This window comes from Eptatretus burgeri, chromosome 10 (genome assembly GCF_056783735.1).
Source record: "Eptatretus burgeri isolate ZD-2024b chromosome 10, Ebu_testis_v1, whole genome shotgun sequence".
Classification (NCBI taxonomy): Eukaryota; Metazoa; Chordata; class Myxini; order Myxiniformes; family Myxinidae; genus Eptatretus; species Eptatretus burgeri.
In genome coordinates, this window is record NC_140970.1 from 58535330 (window position 1) to 58557727 (window position 22398).

Genomic DNA, 22398 nt, shown 5'->3' on the forward strand with positions numbered 1-22398 from the left:
AGTATTCTAGAAAAAGGGAAGAGAGGACAATCAAAAATTAATGGCACAGATCTGTCTGTTGACAGACAGATAGGAATGAAGGAACACATAAACTTATGTACAATGAAATAAAAATAATTACCCGCTATGGCACCAAATACCGGACTGATACAAAGATCAAAGGGGCAGGCGAGGGCTTGCGTCAGGCACGAGCGAGTTGTGGCTGCAAGATGATGCGGCATGGAGCAAAATGCGGCTGAGAGAACAAAAGGCGAAGAGGAGGAATGGAAATGATCGACAACCAAGCAGAGAAGGATGTCTCTTCCTCTCTTGTCCAAAGCTCAAATTGAACTGATTACTCGCACGTACATGCGCAGACACCACCTTTCCAGCACGTAGCTAGTCTCTCTCATTGGGCACTCGCCGTCCCAGGCGGTACCTCATTGTCCAGCCCACTCAAGGGCTTTTCCGTAGTACTTTTGTCTAAGTAGCCACCAGACGGAGTCGTCTGAGGGACCATGCAAAGCCCTCAAAGAGCTGATGGGACGTACCATGGCCGTGCTTACAGAACTTTGTATGCCTTTGTGCCCACAAGCCCTCCATCTGGATTTGCCTGGAGACATGAGGTTTTACCTTACCCTAATGCTGCTTTAAGGTGTACACGTGCCACCTCCTTGGCACACATTTTACAAGAAGACCAACCTCGAGAGTCTAGACAAATATTTTATACAGGAATAAATCGAAGCGACTCAAACACACGGACCAAGTTATTCTTACCACAATCCATCAATGGATTTACCACCCTCCCCTTCCAGGCAACAATACCGTAGAATCTGGATAATAAGCGTATGCTTGAATATAGGCACATGTGAAAAATAAGTGCACACAAGCCTCACCATTTGATTTCTCCATTAACAATAAGTGCATCTAAAAATGTCATCGCAAAGCTTTGAAAACTGAAAATATCATTAGCTCAAACACAACATTATTTCGTGTTTTATTAGTACATAAAATTAAGTTCGAATTTTTTACACGTCTGGTGCAAGTACTTAAAAGAGTTGTAAGTTTAAAATTACGTTGTTGATCAAGGGTCGTAAAAGGGTGTTTTATGACCCTTTTTGAAAAAGGGTCGTAACACCACGTTTATCACAATAAAAATGGACACGCCTGTGAAGCGGTGATCATACACCCGTTAAAGGAAGATTGAGATCATCACATTTTACAACTCTTGAAAGAACCAGTAACAGACGTGTAAGAAATTCGGACTTAACACGAAGACGTTGATGCGAATGGTGAAGAATGAGGAAATAACTGTTCAGAGTGAGAAAGGTTTGAAGAAAATAGGGAGTGGAAGACGGGCCTTTAACCCGGACATGGAAAACAAATTTGTTGTGGAGTTTAAACAGATACGTGCTTGAGGACGTAAAAATGTATTTAGTGTTTGTTTCCGAGGTACGGAGAATTAAAATTGCAATGACGTAAAAGCTGACATCTACGCAGCCAGTATGAAGAACATTTACCGTGATACGTGCATGTCATGACTTTTTCAATATGTAGAAGCATATATGGAAAATAAGTGCATAAGTGTTCCACTAAATCTAAAAATAAGCGCATATGCTTATAATCCAGATTCTACTGTATGGTGACTTTTCATATTTATTAAAAGCCAAAACGAGAGGTTTTTGCTTTCAAGCAGGTGCAAACTTTAATGCTTTGGTAAACCATTAATTATGAATACATAATCACCATCCCACACCCCCACTCTCCTTCCCACCCCCATTTATGCATTTGTTTACTTGTATTCTGTGGATGGCTAGGAGGTATACAAGGTTGATCAGGTTCTTAATTATACTCCATCCCATCCATAATATATAATATATGTATAATATATATATATATAATATATATATATACACACACACACACACACACACACACACACACACACACACACACACACACACACACACACACACACACACACACACACACACACACACACTGTTGCGGACCCGCGGTCGGGGTGAGAAGACCACGCCGGGGGGGGGGGGGGGAGCTACCTCTGATTCCCACCAGACTCTCCGGAATCGCAGGCAGTCACACACGGACAACTCCTTAACACAGTGGGTTGATAATTGACCGTGAACACCAATAACTCAACCACATGACTTCGTGACACTAGTCTGGTGGAAACTGGTTACCTGAAATGGTCACGTGATCTAATTACCGGGGGACAGGCTCTCGGTACACCTTGTTCAAACCGGATCAGATGCAGCCAAGCATAACTACCATGGATGTACCGGGTCGGAAAACAGATTGTTGGGGGATAACGTCCCGGCTTGGCTACGGACCATGCTGGACCAATGAGGGAAAAAAACGAGCTGGGAACATTTCAACACAAGCATTTATTTACAATTAGCCAGGAAAGGTATGTGGCACAGTAAATGGATTTATTATTAGGTACAGCAGGGATAGCAAGGAATTTGTTGGGTGCGACAAAAGGCAAGCAATTTACAAAAGCAGACACAGAGCAGAATTATCCCATTATATGTTCTACAATCTTAACTTATGCTACAACAGGCACCATCCCATAAAAACGCACGCACGCACGCACGCACGCACGCACGCACGCACGCACGCACGCACGCACGCACGCACGCACGCACGCACGCACGCACGCACGCACGCACGCACGCACGCACGCACGCACACACACACACACACACACACACACACACACACACACACACACACACACAATGAAGATTAGATAGCCAGAAGGAAGGAGAGCAGATGAGACATAACGGCCTCAATAACTGGCACGGTTGGCCAACCGCGCAATCCAGTAAGCTTTGGGGGATGCTCCGCTTGAGCCATCCCACCTTGAGTCAGCACGTTATCTCCTGCTTAATCACTTTACCGGGGCTTGTGGAAATGTGTGCTCCACACTGGTCCAGAAGAACGTCTGTCGCACACCAACCCTGAGTGCAGATGCAGCGACAGGCAGACAACGAGGTGCAGTGAAGGGAGGGCGGAGCAGAGGGGTGAAGAAGTGAAGAACAAGCAGGCAGAGACAGTGCGAGGCAGGCAGGTGAGAGGGAGGAGAGGGAGGGCGGATGGCTTCGCGATCCGCCTTTTATAAGCCCTGGGTGAAGGGGCGACGACCCAAAGTCATCCAAATCATGCCTTCTATTGGATCCCGGCCCCACCCTGCCAGGGTCCTGGGGCTGGAAGCGGCCTCATTCACACATCCGGCATGACACGGCCCGGAGCCTTTCACCGAACTCCCGGGCCGTGTTCTGGCAACTGGACGAGAGTCGTGTCGGCCCCGCATGCCTGTTCGGGGCACCCCCGGCAAGCTGCAGTTGGTGCTGTTAACGTGCTTGGCCCGTCCCCATCCCCAGAGTGGCCTGGGCCACGCAGCACGCTCGTTGGAGGAAAATTGCATCGATGCGGAGGTGCGTGTAGGCACGGGGTGATTTTTCCTGTGTGCGGAAGATGTTGGTGGTCAAGGTGGTGAGCGAAGGTGGAGCAAGGTGAGACGCCGTTCTAAATCAGCTCGCAGATCTGAATGAAAGGGTGTGCCATGTGAGTCCTGTACAGTGTTGGTGGAGAGCTGTACAGTGTTGCCTGGGTGCGATGCCAGATTTGATTTGAATCATGGAGAAAAGGAAAGGGTTGGAATGAAATCAGGATTGAATGGAAGATAGAGATATAATTAGACCTAGCTGCAAGACCCACACAACGCACTTCGTCCCATTAACCCATTCAGCTGACAAATGCATCCTCAAATGTAAACAAAGGGTTTATACAAAAACAATTCGCAATTCTTAAACAGTGCTGTTAAAGGGAATAAACATTCGAAAGAGTTAAAAGAATCAGAATGTCACAGACGTAGTCATTTAATGTTTACTCGCTGGTGAGCTGCGACATTGGAAGAATGACTATTCAAAGGGGGAACAAATGAAAACATCATGAAGGTGAAAGTAAAAAGATGCAACTCACTGCTGCACTCTGCACGCTTCGCACATGAGCAAGGCCTTGCGCAAGTTTCGGCCACACTTTTCAGCAATGCGCCTGGCAAGCTCTGGAGGCAAGGAAAGGCCCTCCTTTCGGCACACGGAGGAAAGAACCTGGCACACCTACACATTGGCAAATTAAATAATGCAAATGAAAACTTGCTTCTTCCACGATGGAGGTCATTCCAGTAAATAATACTAATACACATTGCAGAAACCCAAATGGTGGTTCTCACTCATACATGATAATCTTGAATGACATATGTGTGTGTGTGTGTGTGTGTGTGTGTGTGTGTGTGTGTGTGTGTGTGTGTGTGTGTGTGTGTGTGTGTGTGTGTGTGTGTGTGTGTGTGTGTGTGTGTGTGTGTGTGTGTGTGTGTGTGTGTGTGTGTGTGTGTGTGTGTGTGTGTGTGTGTGTGTGTGTGTGTCACAATGATGACCAGGCACAAGAATGTCTGCAATCGTTCAGACCATCATTACCAGGTACAAATTGCTCATTTGGATCGGTTACAATGGTAGTTTACAATTCTATGTGGTAGGGATTAATAGTTAAACTTGGCTGCAAATTTACAATTAACTTTGAAATTTGGCCCTTTCACAAGTCCAAAAAAACCAGGAATTTGACACGATCGGCTGAATCAGGTCAACCTACCACTTACTACCTCTCGTGGGGTTAACTGGGGAAAGCTTTTGGCCCAAGACTCTCACAAACTGGCTAGTCAAGCCTGAAGTTCAACTGAAGGTGGTCGGAATTTGTAATTTGTTCAGGGTGATGGAGACGACTCACATACACTTCGTGAAAAACCCTGTGGGATCTCTCACATCCACCAATTAATGGTAGCAAACGGAACACTCAATTTAATGTCTGTCCGAGGGACGGTGCACTTTGTAATGCAACTAACGTCCCACCTGCAGAGCACCAATCCGCCAATTGAGTGTCAGATTGGGAATCAAAATCACACCAGACAGCTCAAAAGCAAATGCAGTGCCCCTGAACCATCCTATCAGTCTCGACTGCATCAGCACAACTACAGGAATCATTTGCATGAAAGTCAAATCTCAAACAAGTGACGTCATAAACTCAAATGTGCCGATGGATGATACAACTTTGCACAGAACTTTACCTATTAATGAAGATGCAACTTTCACTAGAACCACCTGTCACACATTCTTTGAATGCAAGCTGACACACGGACAAGCACAAGCCCTCGCACTGACAAGCACACAAACACTTCTCAAATTATAGTAGGATTATTTTTATGTTTTATATTTTTGACACACCGACAAACACACAAATATTATGTTTTACATTTTCGACCTGGCACTTCTCTGCAGAAGGGATGTAAAAAGAAAACGACGTAATTTGACGTCACCCGATACGCAAGATCACATAATGACAGGAAGGGTGCAAACAAAGATGGACACAACAGGAATACTTCTTCATCCGAGGGTGCAGGTACACGAAGAGAAAGGCAGCGGCTGCGAATAGGTGAGATGAGACGGGAGGCCGACGTGCAGATGAGAATCAGACGGCACGTCACCATGTAACGCTCCATAGTACGGCGCAAGGCGTGTTGTGCATCACGGGACAGCCGCTCAGCTTCTGCGATTACCACCACTGAAAAAAAAACAAAAAAAAAAAAAAAACAATCAAACCAGAAAAAAGGCGATTATTAGGGAAATAATTATAATACAAGTTCCCTGAGAAAGAACTTAAATGCACGAGGCCATTAGGCCCATCAAGCTTGCACTATTATTGCCAACCTACGGTTGTTTGTTCTCTATCCTTTATAAATGCTGAGCGTCAAGCAAGAAGGCAGCACGTACCATTTTTTAAGTCATTGCTATAACTTGGCAGAGTTCGAATCACCATCCTCCCAGACTTAGAACTCCAGATGCTCTCACCGTTACACCACCAAATTTGGTTAATGAAAACAATATCAATTATCTTTGTTATTCTAAGTGTCCTTTTCAAGATGTCCACCATTAATTTACTGTGTCCACAATTACTGTTCGCTGTGTGCTTTTCCATTAGTGCACTTTGGCTGATTGGTACCATCTCCAAGTCTCTCTTATTATTCTTCAGATCTCCATGCTCTTTGCACCTCTCGTGTGTTGATCTCATATCCATTAACATCTGGCTCTTCCAAGAACCCTGACCTCCATAACAAGCAAATAACAAAACAAAGCGTTTCTGGCTCCAAAATTAGCAAGTGCACATACCTTTGAAGTCTCGTTGTGTGCTGGATTCTAGCTGCTGAGACTGTGCAACGGTTTTAATGAGTTCCTGCACAACCACACGATCCTGCACACCTGCTTCACTGCAAAAGAACAGAAAATCCAGAGGAAAAAGACAAATTAAGAGACGACAAGCAACAATAATAATAGCAGGCTGACAAATAAGAAGACAAGCGTTATCGAGCCAACCAAGCACAACCGTTTCACCTGGGATTCACTTCAATGTGGTAATTGCTAGCAATCGTGCTGATTTCAATTTTCTTTTTCGATGGCGTCTGTGGAAAAACACAAGCAAGACAACTGAACTTTTTGGAAAGTACCAAAGCTCACACCCTCCCACATAAATGCACTGCAAGTTGTAAAGAAACTATAGGTGTTTTTGCAGTTAAAAAGGCTACTTCCGGCTGAAGCTGCAATCTGCAGTCGGTGGAGCATGTGAAAGACACAGATCCACCCACTATAAACAAGCAGTTCCGGCTGCCACAATGCGACCAGCAGGTCAACCGGACAACAACAGGGCCTATAGAAAGTCTGCACCACCCTTAAATTTTTCACCTTTTGTTGCCTTATAGCCTGGAATTAAATTGCGTTAAATCAGAATTTTTCCACCTTTACTTACACACCGTAACCCACAACTTCCATGTGAAAAACAAATTCTACAAATTTCAGAAAATTAATTAAAAATACAAAACTAGAATATCTTGGTTGGATAAGTACCCACGCTTCTTATAATAGCATTTGTAGATTAGCTCAGGTGTCATTCGTCAAAAATCAACCCTACGATAAGAAAAGAAAAAAAAAAAAAAAAAAAAAAAAAATCGGTAAATAGAGAGTTTGCCGTGATTGGTCAAAACCCGTGATATTCAAGACCACGATATTTAAGGGTATACTGAACTGCAAAGATTCTTGTCAAGGAACGATGCATACAATGCTCTATATTACTCATTTAATGGCCCAGTTATTCCCTATTTCTTGTGAGGTGGACTGGGAAAAGTTTTTGCTCCAAGTCTTTCACAATTGAGCTGGCCAGGCCAAATGTATCCGATTTCATCAGGGATTTGAAATTTGTGCAGGGTGCCAGCCATAACACCTTTTCAAGAAAGACACCATGGGGTAAACATGTTTACTTATATAATTTGATTGAAATAACAAGGATTTTAAACGTTGTATAAAAAAAATTCCAGAAATTTATCGCCGTTGTGCAGAGTCTTACATAATATGTCCAAGTACTGCAAAACTTGAGGTTTTTGGAAGCACTAAGGAGATTTGTGTTCCAGTGTTCAAGTATATAATTAAAATGAAATTTAAAAAATATATATTGTAAAGGTCATATTCCAAAAAAAAAAAAATTCATTCCAGAAATTTACTGCCATTGATGCAATGGTTATTACTTATTATACTACCTTATTTAACAGGTTACATTAGTTCTTCATGCCTGTTGTTTGTGCCCTTTATGACATACTTAAAAACAGAAAGTTTCCTCTTTAGAATTATTTCTGGTTCATGTTCTCATGGTTCAGGTATTACGTGGCGGAAGTATGCACTCGACCGAGTGCCCTTCCAGTTATCTATGTTGTAGGCCTTTAGACTCACCCCACAGGAGAAAGACAGTCAAATCACAAGACAAGAAATACCCTGGCTGTGCCCGGCAGGACACAGCAGGAACTGGAGCAGGTTGGCAGCTCAAATGCATCTGCACACTACGAGAGACTCAAGGAAGGAAGCATGGCATCGCTCAGTAGCTCTGCAGAATTGCACACCCTTTTGCGGAAATCAGTCCCAGGATCTGTGGTGATGCGCCACACCTCTCCCATCTCACTCGCCATTGGTCGACCGGTCTGGTCCGGGATTTGGGTGACCCTTCCATGACCTCACACCTTGACATTCTGATGCTGTGGCCTCGTTGGGAGAGTGAAATCACCTTTTCCCACCGAAGCTAAGGGCTAACTAGGCCTAGCTGGACACGAAAAAAAAACATTTAAGACAATAACAGAGGCTAAAAACATTGAGTAAAGCAAGTTGGGAGATGGCTTGAACTATACAAAATAGCAACGCATATCTGATATCACATTTAATTACTTCTATGCTAATCCTAAACACTTACAGAATTAAATTTAAGTGTTTAGGATTAGCACAGATCCAGATCTGGGCCAGATAAATTTTTGAAGCGATTCTTCACCATCAAGTGACAGGGCCAAAAAATGATATACAGCACAATATCTCAAAACATTGTGGACAGATTATGACAAAACTTAGTGGTGAGTGTGTAGGTGACAAGAGCAAGCCGATTAGATTTGGGTTCAGGTCCTGAAGCAGATCCGGCCTCTAATTGGGATACAAAATATAAACCGTTCAGCGTGGTGGAGGTATGCCGCTCTACCGAGTGCCGTTCCACTTGCACTACATTTTCCGACTGCTTGTTCGATTTAATATCCTTTATGTATTTGTTTACTCAAGAACAGAACGGCGCTCTTGTGCAACTTATCATGTTCACGTTCATTTGCCAATGCAAGTGGTTCAGGTCACCAAGCCCCCTGTACAATGCTGGCAGATAAAGTTTATATAAATAATTTAAAATATGTGTGCATGTCACATTTACCACTGTACACAGTCTGCAAATGATAAAATCCAGACATTTCTTGAATCATAACGCCAGAAAACCTGGAAACACCCACTCCCTACCAGAGTGATCGTTACCATGCAAAATCACGAGACACAACATTGTCGGGTCACGTGGCACGCCATTGTCTATGGTCACGTGACACTCCATGAGCGGGAATGAGGCTCCACCCACACAGGCGTCATTTGGGGCGTGCAACCCATGTAATTGCATGCGGCCCCCGAAGGTGGGGACAAGGGGCCCCCGAAGGTGGGGTCTCACTTTGCCGACAAAACATATCAACTTGTGAGTGGTGATAAACACAACACAAAGGGAATGCTCCATGTCAAGTAAATAAAGCACAGTCACGTAATAAATCTATTAAAAAATGTTTTCCCTGATGTTTAACTTGACAGGATGATTACAAAATTAGGGGGGTGAGGTTAGTATTAGTCGAGAAAGCAAGTGGAGTAATTATTACGTTTAATGTATACAAATACAACAATAACCACAATAAATGTGTAATTCCTAATGTTAATATATATATATATATCGATATAGTTGAGGACATCTACACCACAATCGATTGTACGATCACAAAACACCCTTCATTAATAAATGGATGAACCCATGTGCGCAGTGGAACATCTCAGTTATTAAAATCAATGAACCTGCCCCGAGGATGAAACAAAACTTCCCCAAAATTTACTTTTTTTGTCACAAACGGCAGAACCAGAAAAGGGTCCTCGACCTGACAGACGTTCTGGAGTGTGTTCCATTACCAAGCATCTAGCTAGCACTCGCCAAGCAGCTCAACTCAAGCAAGCAATCCAATGAAACGGTTGACGAGGCAAGCGACAGCAAGCAGAGTGGGAATGGAACACACCCCGGATCAGCTATTTGTGTGAGTTTGTGTTGATTTGACGGATGACGGTGAGATATTAAGTTAGTTATTCTAATCGTATTAAATAATTAGATATTTATCTACAGGAGCAGCCCGAGAGTGGGGGCGGGGGGGGGTGGGGGGATATCACCTTATTATGACTCAATTATTGTACATACTATTATTATTGTTATCGACGTCAGACAGACACCAAATTGTGTATTTTAGTGTGATGACAGATTAACAGGGCACACAGGAGTCCATTGGGCTACTATTGCATTTCACATGGGGATTCTCGACCCGAATATAAATTGTGGTAGAGCCGCTTCACAAGCAGGAGGGCATTACTGCAGCCTCCAGCATGAAGTGCACCAGCCGAAGGCAAGACACCAAGATGGATGGCTCCTCTGCATGCACCAGTCCATCCATCCATCAGGACCATACTCTGTACAGAGCGTTGGTGCTGCCGAAGCAGTCTCCTTGGCTATTGGACACAATCCTGGACGGGTCGCCACTCCGACACAGGATACCAGCAAGCTGGCACTCATTTTTCCAACCTCGGAAGGATGACAGGCAGAGTCAACCCCACCTGGTATTAATTCAGCAGCCAAGTGGGATTTGAACTCAGGACCCGAGGATCCCACCACCCTAACCATTAAGTCAACAGCAGGCGGTGAACGTTAAAAACCCCACGCTATTGTTCTGGTAAAGTAAGCGAGTCATCATCTGCACCTCCGAACAGACGACAAATCGTAACCATGTTTGGTCGAACGTCAGTCACACCTGAGCGTCCGCTTCATGAAAGACTTTGGTCAAAACGTTTGCCAGGGCCGAGCCGGCGAGTCGTCGTCCATCGGTCTATGTAAGTTAGCATGTTGTGATCCCATTGCGAGGAAATGCTGTGCCTCAGTGCGCGTCATACGGTCAGAGTTTGGTGTTCGATGCGAAGCTTCTCCACACCCGGACCATACAGTTCACGAAGGAGGCACATCACCCGAGTTTTCTTTCCGGCACCAGAAGGACCACACACCAACAGGTGAGGGAAATCTCCACACTCCACCTGTAATAACAAACGAGCCTTGAAACAAGTAAAAACGTTCCTAAGGAGTGTGCAAAACGAGTGTGTGGTGAACGCAGGCAATGTGTAAAACGAGTGTGTGGTGAACGCAGGCCGTGTGTAAAACGAGTGCGTGGTGAACGCAGGCCGTGTGTAAAACGAGTGCGTGGTGAACGCAGGCCGTGTGTAAAACGAGTGCGTGGTGAACGCAGGCCGTGTGTAAAACGAGTGCGTGGTGAACGCAGGCCGTGTGTAAAACGAGTGCGTGGTGAACGCAGGCAGTGTGTAAAACGAGTGCGTGGTGAACGCAGGCAGTGTGTAAAACGAGTGTGTGGTGAACGCAGGCCGTGTGTAAAACGAGTGCGTGGTGAACGCAGGCCGTGTGTAAAACGAGTGCGTGGTGAACGCAGGCCGTGTGTAAAACGAGTGCGTGGTGAACGCAGGCCGTGTGTAAAACGAGTGCGTGGTGAACGCAGGCCGTGTGTAAAACGAGTGCGTGGTGAACGCAGGCCGTGTGTAAAACGAGTGCGTGGTGAACGCAGGCCGTGTGTAAAACGAGTGCGTGGTGAACGCAGGCCATGTGTAAAACGAGTGCGTGGTGAACACAGGCCGTGTGTAAAACGAGTGCGTGGTGAACACAGGCCGTGTGTAAAACGAGTGCGTGGTGAACACAGGCCGTGTGTAAAACGAGTGCGTGGTGAACACAGGCCGTGTGTAAAACGAGTGCGTGGTGAACATAAGCCGTGTGTAAAACGAGTGTGTGGTGAACACAGACCGTATGGAAAACGAGTGTGTGGTGAACGCAGACCGTATGGAAAATGAGTGTGTGGTGAACGCAGGCCGTGTGTAAAACGAGTGCGTGGTGAACACAGGCCGTGTGTAAAACGAGTGCGTGGTGAACACAGCCTGTATGGAAAACGAGTGTGAGTGTGGTGAACGCAGGCCGTGTGTAAAACGAGTGCGTGGTGAACACAAGCCGTGTATAAAACGAGTGTGTGGTGAACACAAGCCGTGTGTAAAACGAGTGCGTGGTGAACACAAGAGGTGTATAAAACGAGTGTGTGGTGAACACAAGCCGTGTGTAAAACGAGTGTGTGGTGAACACAAGCCGTGTGTAAAACGAGTGTGTGGTGAACACAAGAGGTGTATAAAACGAGTGTGTGGTGAACACAAGCCGTGTGTAAAACGAGTGCGTGGTGAACACAGGCCGTGTGTAAAACGAGTGCGTGGTGAACACAGGCCGTGTATAAAACGAGTGTGTGGTGAACACAGGCCGTGTGTAAAACGAGTGCGTGGTGAACACAGGAGGTGTATAAAACGAGTGCGTGGTGAACACAGGCCGTGTGTAAAACGAGTGTGTGGTGAACACAGGCCGTGTGTAAAACGAGTGTGTGGTGAACACAGGCCGTGTGTAAAACGAGTGTGTGGTGAACACAGGCCGTGTATAAAACGAGTGTGTGGTGAACACAGGCCGTGTGTAAAACGAGTGTGTGGTGAACACAGGCCGTGTGTAAAACGAGTGTGTGATGAACACAGGCCGTGTATAAAACGAGTGTGTGGTGAACACAGGCCGTGTGTAAAACGAGTGTGTGGTGAACACAGGCCTTGTATAAAACGAGTGTGTGGTGAACACAGGCCGTGTGTAAAACGAGTGTGTGGTGAACACAGGAGGTGTATAAAAGAAGTGCGTGGTGAACACAGGCCGTGTATAAAACGAGTGTGTGGTGAACACAGGCCGTGTGTAAAACGAGTGTGTGGTGAACACAGGCCGTGTGTAAAACGAGTGTGTGGTGAACACAGGCCGTGTATAAAACGAGTGTGTGGTGAACACAGGCCGTGTGTAAAACGAGTGTGTGGTGAACACAAGCCGTGTGTAAAACGAGTGCGTGGTGAACACAAGAGGTGTATAAAACGAGTGTGTGGTGAACACAAGCCGTGTGTAAAACGAGTGTGTGGTGAACACAAGAGGTGTATAAAACGAGTGTGTGGTGAACACAAGCCGTGTGTAAAACGAGTGTGTGGTGAACACAAGAGGTGTATAAAACGAGTGCGTGGTGAACGCAGGCCATGTGTAAAACGAGTGCGTGGTGAACGCAGGCCGTGTGTAAAACGAGTGCGTGGTGAACGCAGGCCGTGTGTAAAATGAGTGCGTGGTGAACACAGGCCGTGTGTAAAACGAGTGCGTGGTGAACACAGGCCGTGTGTAAAACGAGTGCGTGGTGAACACAGGCCGTGTGTAAAACGAGTGCGTGGTGAACACAGGCCGTGTATAAAACGAGTGTGTGGTGAACACAGGCCGTGTGTAAAACGAGTGCGTGGTGAACACAGGAGGTGTATAAAACGAGTGCGTGGTGAACACAGGCCGTGTGTAAAACGAGTGTGTGGTGAACACAGGCCGTGTGTAAAACGAGTGTGTGGTGAACACAGGCCGTGTATAAAACGAGTGTGTGGTGAACACAGGCCGTGTGTAAAACGAGTGTGTGGTGAACACAGGCCGTGTGTAAAACGAGTGTGTGATGAACACAGGCCGTGTATAAAACGAGTGTGTGGTGAACACAGGCCGTGTGTAAAACGAGTGTGTGGTGAACACAGGCCTTGTATAAAACGAGTGTGTGGTGAACACAGGCCGTGTGTAAAACGGGTGTGTGGTGAACACAAGCCGTGTGTAAAACGGGTGTGTGGTTAACACAGGCCGTGTGGAAAACGAGTGCGTGGTGAACACAGGCCGTGGAAAAAACGAGTGTGTGGTGAACACAGGCCGTGTGTAAAACGAGTGTGTGGTGAACACAGGCCGTGTGTAAAACGAGTGTGTGGTGAACACAGGCCGTGTATAAAACGAGTGTGTGGTGAACACAGGCCGTGTGTAAAACGAGTGTGTGGTGAACACAAGCCGTGTGTAAAACGAGTGCGTGGTGAACACAAGAGGTGTATAAAACGAGTGTGTGGTGAACACAAGCCGTGTGTAAAACGAGTGTGTGGTGAACACAAGAGGTGTATAAAACGAGTGTGTGGTGAACACAAGCCGTGTGTAAAACGAGTGCGTGGTGAACACAGGCCGTGTGTAAAACGAGTGCGTGGTGAACACAGGCCGTGTATAAAACGAGTGTGTGGTGAACACAGGCCGTGTGTAAAACGAGTGCGTGGTGAACACAGGAGGTGTATAAAACGAGTGCGTGGTGAACACAGGCCGTGTGTAAAACGAGTGCGTGGTGAACACAAGCCGTGTGTAAAACGAGTGCGTGGTGAACACAGGCCGTGTGTAAAACGAGTGCGTGGTGAACACAGGCCGTGTATAAAACGAGTGTGTGGTGAACACAGGCCGTGTGTAAAACGAGTGCGTGGTGAACACAGGAGGTGTATAAAACGAGTGCGTGGTGAACACAGGCCGTGTGTAAAACGAGTGCGTGGTGAACACAGGCCGTGTGTAAAACGAGTGTGTGGTGAACACAGGCCGTGTATAAAACGAGTGTGTGGTGAACACAGGCCGTGTGTAAAACGAGTGTGTGGTGAACACAGGCCGTGTGTAAAACGAGTGTGTGGTGAACACAGGCCGTGTATAAAACGAGTGTGTGGTGAACACAGGCCGTGTGTAAAACGAGTGTGTGGTGAACACAGGCCGTGTGTAAAACGAGTGTGTGGTGAACACAGGCCTTGTATAAAACGAGTGTGTGGTGAACACAGGCCGTGTGTAAAACGAGTGTGTGGTGAACACAAGCCGTGTGTAAAACGGGTGTGTGGTTAACACAGGCCGTGTGGAAAAGGAGTGCGTGGTGAACACAGGCCGTGTATAAAACGAGTGTGTGGTGAACACAGGCCGTGTGTAAAACGAGTGCGTGGTGAACACAGGAGGTGTATAAAAGAAGTGCGTGGTGAACACAGGCCGTGTATAAAACGAGTGTGTGGTGAACACAGGCCGTGTGTAAAACGAGTGTGTGGTGAACACAGGCCGTGTGTAAAACGAGTGTGTGGTGAACACAGGCCGTGTATAAAACGAGTGTGTGGTGAACACAGGCCGTGTGTAAAACGAGTGTGTGGTGAACACAGGCCGTGTGTAAAACGAGTGTGTGGTGAACACAGGCCGTGTGTAAAACGAGTGTGTGGTGAACACAGGCAGTGTGTAAAACGAGTGTGTGGTGAACACAGGCCGTGTATAAAACGAGTGTGTGGTGAACACAGGCCGTGTATAAAACGAGTGTGTGGTGAACACAGGCCGTGTATAAAACGAGTGTGTGGTGAACACAGGCCGTGTGTAAAACGAGTGTGTGGTGAACACAGGCCGTGTGTAAAACGAGTGTGTGGTGAACACAGGCCGTGTATAAAACGAGTGTGTGGTGAACACAGGCCGTGTATAAAACGGGTGTGTGGTGAACACAGGCCGTGTGTAAAACGAGTGTGTGGTGAACACAGGCCGTGTGTAAAACGTGTGCGTGGTGAACACAAGCCGTGCGTAAAACGAGTGTGGTGAACACAAGCCGTGTATAAAATGAGTGTGTGGTGAACACAGGCCGTGTATAAAACGAGTGTGTGGTGAACACAAGCCGTGTGTAAAACGAGTGTGTGGTGAACACAAGCCGTGTGTAAAACGAGTGCGTGGTGAACACAAGAGGTGTATAAAACGAGTGTGTGGTGAACACAAGCCGTGTGTAAAACGAGTGCGTGGTGAACACAAGAGGTGCGTAAAACGAGTGTGTGGTGAACACAAGCCGTGTGCAAAACGAGTGTGTGGTGAACACAGGTGTATAAAACGAGTGCGTGGTGAACACAGGCCGTGTGTAAAACGAGTGCGTGGTGAACACAAGAGGTGTAAAAACGAGTGTGTTGTGAACACAGGAGGTGTATAAAACGAGTGTGTGGTGACCACAGGCCGTGTATAAAATGAGTGTGTGGTGACCACAGGCCGTGTGTAAAACGAGTGTGTGGTGAACACAAGCCGTGTGTAAAACGAGTGTGTGGTGAACACAAGCCGTGTGTAAAACGAGTGTGTGGTGAACACAAGCCGTGTGTAAATCGAGTGTGTGGTGAACACAGGCAGTGTGTAAAACGAGTGTGTGGTGAACACAAGCCGTGTGTAAAACGAGTGTGTGGTGAACACAGGCCGTGTGTAAAACGAGTGTGTGGTGAACACAGGCCTTGTGTAAAACGAGTGTGTGGTGAACACAGGCCGTGTGTAAAACGAGTGTGTAGTGAACACAGGCCGTGTATAAAACGAGTGTGTGGTGAACACAGGCCGTGTATAAAACGAGTGTGTGGTGAACACAAGCCGTGTGTAAAACGAGTGCGTGGTGAACACAAGAGGTGTATAAAAGGAGTGTGTGGTGAACACAAGCCGTGTGTAAAACGAGTGTGTGGTGAACACAGGCCGTGTGTAAAACGAGTGCGTGGTGAACACAGGCCGTGTATAAAACGAGTGTGTGGTGAACACAGGCCGTGTATAAAACGAGTGCGTGGTGAACACAGGCCGTGTATAAAACGAGTGCGTGGTGAACACAGGCCGTGTGTAAAACGAGTGTGTGGTGAACACAGGCCGTGTGTAAAACGAGTGTGTGGTGAACACAGGCCGTGTGTAAAACGAGTGTGTGGTGAACACAGGCCGTGTGTAAAACGAGTGTGTGGTGAACACAGGCCGTGTGTAAAACGAGTGTGTGGTGAACACAGGCCGTGTGTAAAACGAGTGTGTGGTGAACACAGGCCGTGTGTAAAACGAGTGTGTGGTGAACACAGGCCGTGTGTAAAACGAGTGTGTGGTGAACACAGGCCGTGTGTAAAACGAGTGTGGTGAACACAGGCCGTGTGTAAAACGAGTGTGGTGAACACAGGCCGTGTATAAAATGAGTGTGTGGTGAACACAGGCCGTGTATAAAACGAGTGTGTGGTGAACACAGGCCGTGTGTAAAACGAGTGTGTGGTGAACACAGGCCGTGTGTAAAACGAGTGTGTGGTGAACACAGGCCGTGTGTAAAACGAGTGTGTGGTGAACACAGGCCGTGTGTAAAACGAGTGTGGTGAACACAAGCCGTGTATAAAATGAGTGTGTGGTGAACACAGGCCGTGTATAAAACGAGTGTGTGGTGAACACAAGAGGTGTATAAATCGAGTGTGTGGTGAACACAGGAGGTGTATAAAACGAGTGTGTGGTGAACACAGGAGGTGTATAAAACGAGTGTGTGGTGAACACAGGAGGTGTATAAAACGAGTGTGTGGTGAACACAAGCCGTGTGTAAAACGAGTGTGTGGTGAACACAGGCCGTGTATAAAACGAGTGTGGAGTGAACACAGGCCGTGTATAAAACGAGTGTGTGGTGAACACAGGCCGTGTATAAAACGAGTGCGTGGTGAACACAGGAGGTGTATAAAACGAGTGTGTGGTGAACACAGGCCGTGTGTAAAACGAGTGTGTGGTGAACACAGGAGGTGTATAAAATGAGTGCGTGGTGAACACAGGCCGTGTGTAAAACGAGTGTGTGGTGAACACAGGCCGTGTGTAAAACGAGTGTGTGGTGAACACAGGCCGTGTATAAAACGAGTGTGTGGTGAACACAGGCCGTGTGTAAAACGAGTGTGTAGTGAACACAGGCCGTGTATAAAACGAGTGTGTGGTGAACACAGGCCGTGTGTAAAACGAGTGTGTAGTGAACACAGGCCGTGTATAAAACGAGTGTGTGGTGAACACAGGCCGTGTGTAAAACGAGTGTGGTGAACACAGGCCGTGTGTAAAACGAGTGTGGTGAACACAAGCCGTGTGTAAAACGAGTGTGTGGTGAACACAAGCCGTGTATAAATCGAGTGTGTGGTGAACACAAGCCGTGTATAAATCGAGTGTGTGGTGAACACAAGCAGTGTGTAAAACGAGTGTGTAGTGAACACAGGCCGTGTATAAAACGAGTGTGTGGTGAACACAGGCCGTGTGTAAAACGAGTGTGGTGAACACAGGCCGTGTGTAAAACGAGTGTGTGGTGAACACAAGCCGTGTGTAAAACGAGTGTGTGGTGAACACAGGCTGTGTGTAAAACGAGTGTGTGGTGAACACAAGCCGTGTGTAAAACGAGTGTGTGGTGAACACAGGCTGTGTGTAAAACGAGTGTGTGGTGAACACAAGCCGTGTATAAATCGAGTGTGTGGTGAACACAAGCCGTGTGTAAAACGAGTGTGTGGTGAACACAAGCCGTGTATAAATCGAGTGTGTGGTGAACACAAGCCGTGTGTAAAACGAGTGTGTGGTGAACACAGGCCGTGTGTAAAACGAGTGTGGTGAACACAGGGCGTGTATAAAACGAGTGTGTAGTGAACACAGGCCGTGTATAAAAGAAGTGCGTGGTGAACACAGGCCGTGTATAAAACGAGTGTGTGGTGAACACAGGCCGTGTGTAAAACGAGTGTGGTGAACACAAGCCGTGTGTAAAACGAGTGTGTGGTGAACACAAGCCGTGTATAAATCGAGTGTGTGGTGAACACAAGCCGTGTATAAATCGAGTGTGTGGTGAACACAAGCCGTGTATAAATCGAGTGTGTGGTGAACACAAGCCGTGTGTAAAACGAGTGTGTAGTGAACACAGGCCGTGTATAAAACGAGTGTGGTGAACACAAGCCGTGTGTAAAACGAGTGTGTGGTGAACACAAGCCGTGTATAAATCGAGTGTGTGGTGAACACAAGCCGTGTGTAAAACGAGTGTGTAGTGAACACAGGCCGTGTATAAAACGAGTGTGTGGTGAACACAGGCCGTGTGTAAAACGAGTGTGGTGAACACAGGCCGTGTGTAAAACGAGTGTGTGGTGAACACAAGCCGTGTGTAAAACGAGTGTGTGGTGAACACAGGCTGTGTGTAAAACGAGTGTGTGGTGAACACAAGCCGTGTGTAAAACGAGTGTGTGGTGAACACAGGCCGTGTGTAAAACGAGTGTGTGGTGAACACAAGCCGTGTGTAAAACGAGTGTGTGGTGAACACAGGCCGTGTGTAAAACGAGTGTGTGGTGAACACAGGCCGTGTGTAAAACGAGTGTGTGGTGAACACAGGCCGTGTGTAAAACGAGTGTGTGGTGAACACAAGCCGTGTATAAATCGAGTGTGTGGTGAACACAAGCCGTGTGTAAAACGAGTGTGTGGTGAACACAAGCCGTGTATAAATCGAGTGTGTGGTGAACACAAGCCGTGTGTAAAACGAGTGTGTGGTGAACACAAGCCGTGTGTAAAACGAGTGTGGTGAACACAGGGCGTGTATAAAACGAGTGTGTAGTGAACACAGGCCGTGTGTAAAACGAGTGTGTGGTGAACACAGGCCGTGTGTAAAACGAGTGTGTGGTGAACACAGGCCGTGTGTAAAACGAGTGTGGTGAACACAAGCCGTGTGTAAAACGAGTGTGTGGTGAACACAAGCCGTGTGTAAAACGAGTGTGGTGAACACAGGGCGTGTATAAAACGAGTGTGTAGTGAACACAGGCCGTGTGTAAAACGAGTGTGTGGTGAACACAGGCCGTGTGTAAAACGAGTGTGTGGTGAACACAGGCCGTGTGTAAAACGAGTGTGGTGAACACAAGCCGTGTGTAAAACGAGTGTGTGGTGAACACAAGCCGTGTGTAAAACGAGTGTGTGGTGAACACAAGCCGTGTGTAAAACGAGTGTGTAGTGAACACAGGCCGTGTATAAAACGAGTGTGGTGAACACAGGCCGTGTATAAAACGAGTGTGTAGTGAACACAAGCCGTGTGGAAAACGAGTGTGTGGTGAACACAGGAGGTGTATAAAACGAGTGATCATCACCCACCAGGTGTTTTAATCGTGTTGCTTGGTCCTTGTGGTAATCGAGCTTGGCTAACGTTGTTGGACGGTACCTGTCCAGCCAAAGACTCATTGTCTCGTTGTGAACCGACCGCAGGTCACTAAAACAAGCACAACCAAACTCCCGCCCAAAAATCCCGGCACCGAGATCGCGCCGAAGACGACCGGTATCCACGAATCCATTCCCGCGCTTTCGCTCCACTCGACCTCAACGTCATCATAACCCAACAGCGACTTTTATCATCTTTGGACCTGCATTTTAATCAAAATCCATTCTTGGGGGAAAGGGAATAAATTATATATTAAATAATATATTATAAATAAATAAATTATCCACCGCTATTTTATGCCCCCAAATCAGTGAAATAAGTCATTTCATGATTTAATTTACGTGATGAGGATGAAGCACAGACATGATGGTCCAAATAGCCTTCTCCGATGTCAGATTCTGATGTCTCTGCAACGCACTCTCAATCGGGCCATGTCGGAGTCATTCGCGCGAGCAGTCGTGTGGTCGTCATTTTTTTTCTTTCTTTCTTTTTTGTCTGCCGAGATCATTGTTCGTACAAACGGAAACAATTTTGGTGGGATTGGATGATTGGGTGGGATAGGATGTTTGGGAGGGATTGGATGTTTGGGAGGGATTGTATCATTGGGAGGGATTGTATCATTGGGAGGGATTGTATGTTTGGGAGGGATTGTATGTTTGGGAGGGACTGGATGTTTTGGAGGGATTGGATGTTTTGGAGGGATTGGATGTTTGGGAGGGATTGTGTCATTGGGAGGGATTGGATGTTTGGGAGGGATTGTATCATTGGGAGGGATTGGATGTTTGGGAGGGATTGTATCATGAAGTTGAAAAAAGACCTTGTGAGCATTCATACGTCATTTCGAAAAATCCTACATTTAAAGCCATGCATGTATTAATTAATCCGAGACGGCAAAAATAGCTAATAATTGGTCTTGAATTACGCAGTGCCTCCATTAATGAGCTACAACGGTCGAGTAAAGAAGTATTTTGAAGTAACAGTTTTCTGTAATTGTTGTAGTTGTGAAAAATTGAACTACCGCTCATTTTAAAACAAAGGCCCACGTAATGACACACACTCCGTGGTGCCGCAAGCGAGAGCGCGTTCATTTGCGCGGTGACGTCTTCACGTCCACAATCGACAACTCAAAAAACGACGTCGACGTCGACAACTCAAAAAACGACGTCGACGTCGACAACTCAAAAAACGACGTCGACGTCGACAACTCAAAAAACGACGTCGACGTCGACAACTCAAAAAACGACGTCGACGTCGACAACTCAAAAAACGACGTCGACAACTCAAAAAACGACGTCGACAACTCAAAAAACGACGTCGACAACTCAAAAAACGACGTCGACAACTCAAAAAACGACGTCGACAACTCAAAAAACGACGTCGACAACTCAAAAAACGACGTCGACAACTCAAAAAACGACGTCGACAACTCAAAAAACGACGCCGACAACTCAAAAAACGACGCCGACAACTCAAAAAATGACGCCGACAACTCAAAAAACGACGCCGACAACTCAAAAAACGACGCCGACGTCGACAACTCAAAAAACGACGCCGACGTCGACAACTCAAAAAACGACGCCGACGTCGACAACTCAAAAAACGACGTCGACGTCGACAACTCAAAAAACGACGTCGACGTCGACAACTCAAAAAACGACGTCGACGTCGACAACTCAAAAAACGACGTCGACGTCGACAACTCAAAAAACGACGTCGACGTCGACAACTCAAAAAACGACGTCGACGTCGCCAACTCAAAAAACGACGTCGACGTCGACAACTCAAAAAACGACGACGACGTCGACAACTCAAAAAACGACGTCGACAACTCAAAAAACGACGACGACGTCGCCAACTCAAAAAACGACGACGACGTCGCCAACTCAAAAAACGACGACGACGTCGCCAACTCAAAAAACGACGACGACGTCGCCAACTCAAAAAACGACGACGACGTCGACAACTCAAAAAACGACGACGACAACTCAAAAAACGACGACGACGTCGACAACTCAAAAAACGACGTCGACGTCGACAACTCAAAAAACGACGTCGACGTCGACAACTCAAAAAACGACGTCGACAACTCAAAAAACGACGTCGACGTCGACAACTCAAAAAACGACGTCGACAACTCAAAAAACGACGTCGACAACTCAAAAAACGACGTCGACAACTCAAAAAACGACGTCGACAACTCAAAAAACGACGTCGACAACTCAAAAAGCAGCGTCGACAACTCAAAAACGGCGTCGACAACTCAAAAACGACGCCGACAACTCAAAAAACGACGCCGACAACTCAAAAACGACGCCGGCGTCGACAACTCAAAAACGACGCCGACGTCGACAACTCAAAAAACGACGCCGTCGACAACTCAAAAACGACGCTGGCGTCGACAACTAAAAAAACAACGCCGACGTCGACAACTCAAAAAACGACGCCGACGTCGACAACTCAAAAAACGACGTCGACGTCGACAACTCAAAAAACGACGTCGACGTCGACAACTCAAAAAACGACGACGACGTCGACAACTCAAAAAACGACGTCGACAACTCAAAAAACGACGACGACGTCGCCAACTCAAAAAACGACGACGACGTCGCCAACTCAAAAAACGACGACGACGTCGCCAACTCAAAAAACGACGACGACGTCGCCAACTCAAAAAACGACGACGACGTCGCCAACTCAAAAAACGACGACGACGTCGCCAACTCAAAAACGACGACGACAACTCAAAAACGACGACGACGTCGACAACTCAAAAACGACGTCGGCGTCGACAACTCAAAAAC

The 22398-nt window shown here is 46.7% G+C and overlaps 1 protein-coding gene across 1 annotated transcript in view; it reads right to left on the bottom strand.

Moving 5' to 3' along the window:
* Positions 1-19839, bottom strand: part of RFC3 (replication factor C subunit 3) — a 34341-nt gene extending 14502 nt beyond the window's left edge. Inside the window, exons 1-6 of the mRNA XM_085898555.1 lie at positions 19534-19839; positions 10641-10778; positions 6444-6511; positions 6222-6319; positions 5435-5616; positions 3985-4121 (exon numbers count right to left, since the gene is read on the bottom strand). Coding sequence (XP_085754681.1) covers positions 3985-4121; positions 5435-5616; positions 6222-6319; positions 6444-6511; positions 10641-10778; positions 19534-19620 — 710 coding nt within the window. The 5' untranslated portion in view covers positions 19621-19839. The remainder of the gene's footprint in view (positions 1-3984; positions 4122-5434; positions 5617-6221; positions 6320-6443; positions 6512-10640; positions 10779-19533) is intronic.
* Positions 19840-22398: the final 2559 nt, after the last annotated feature.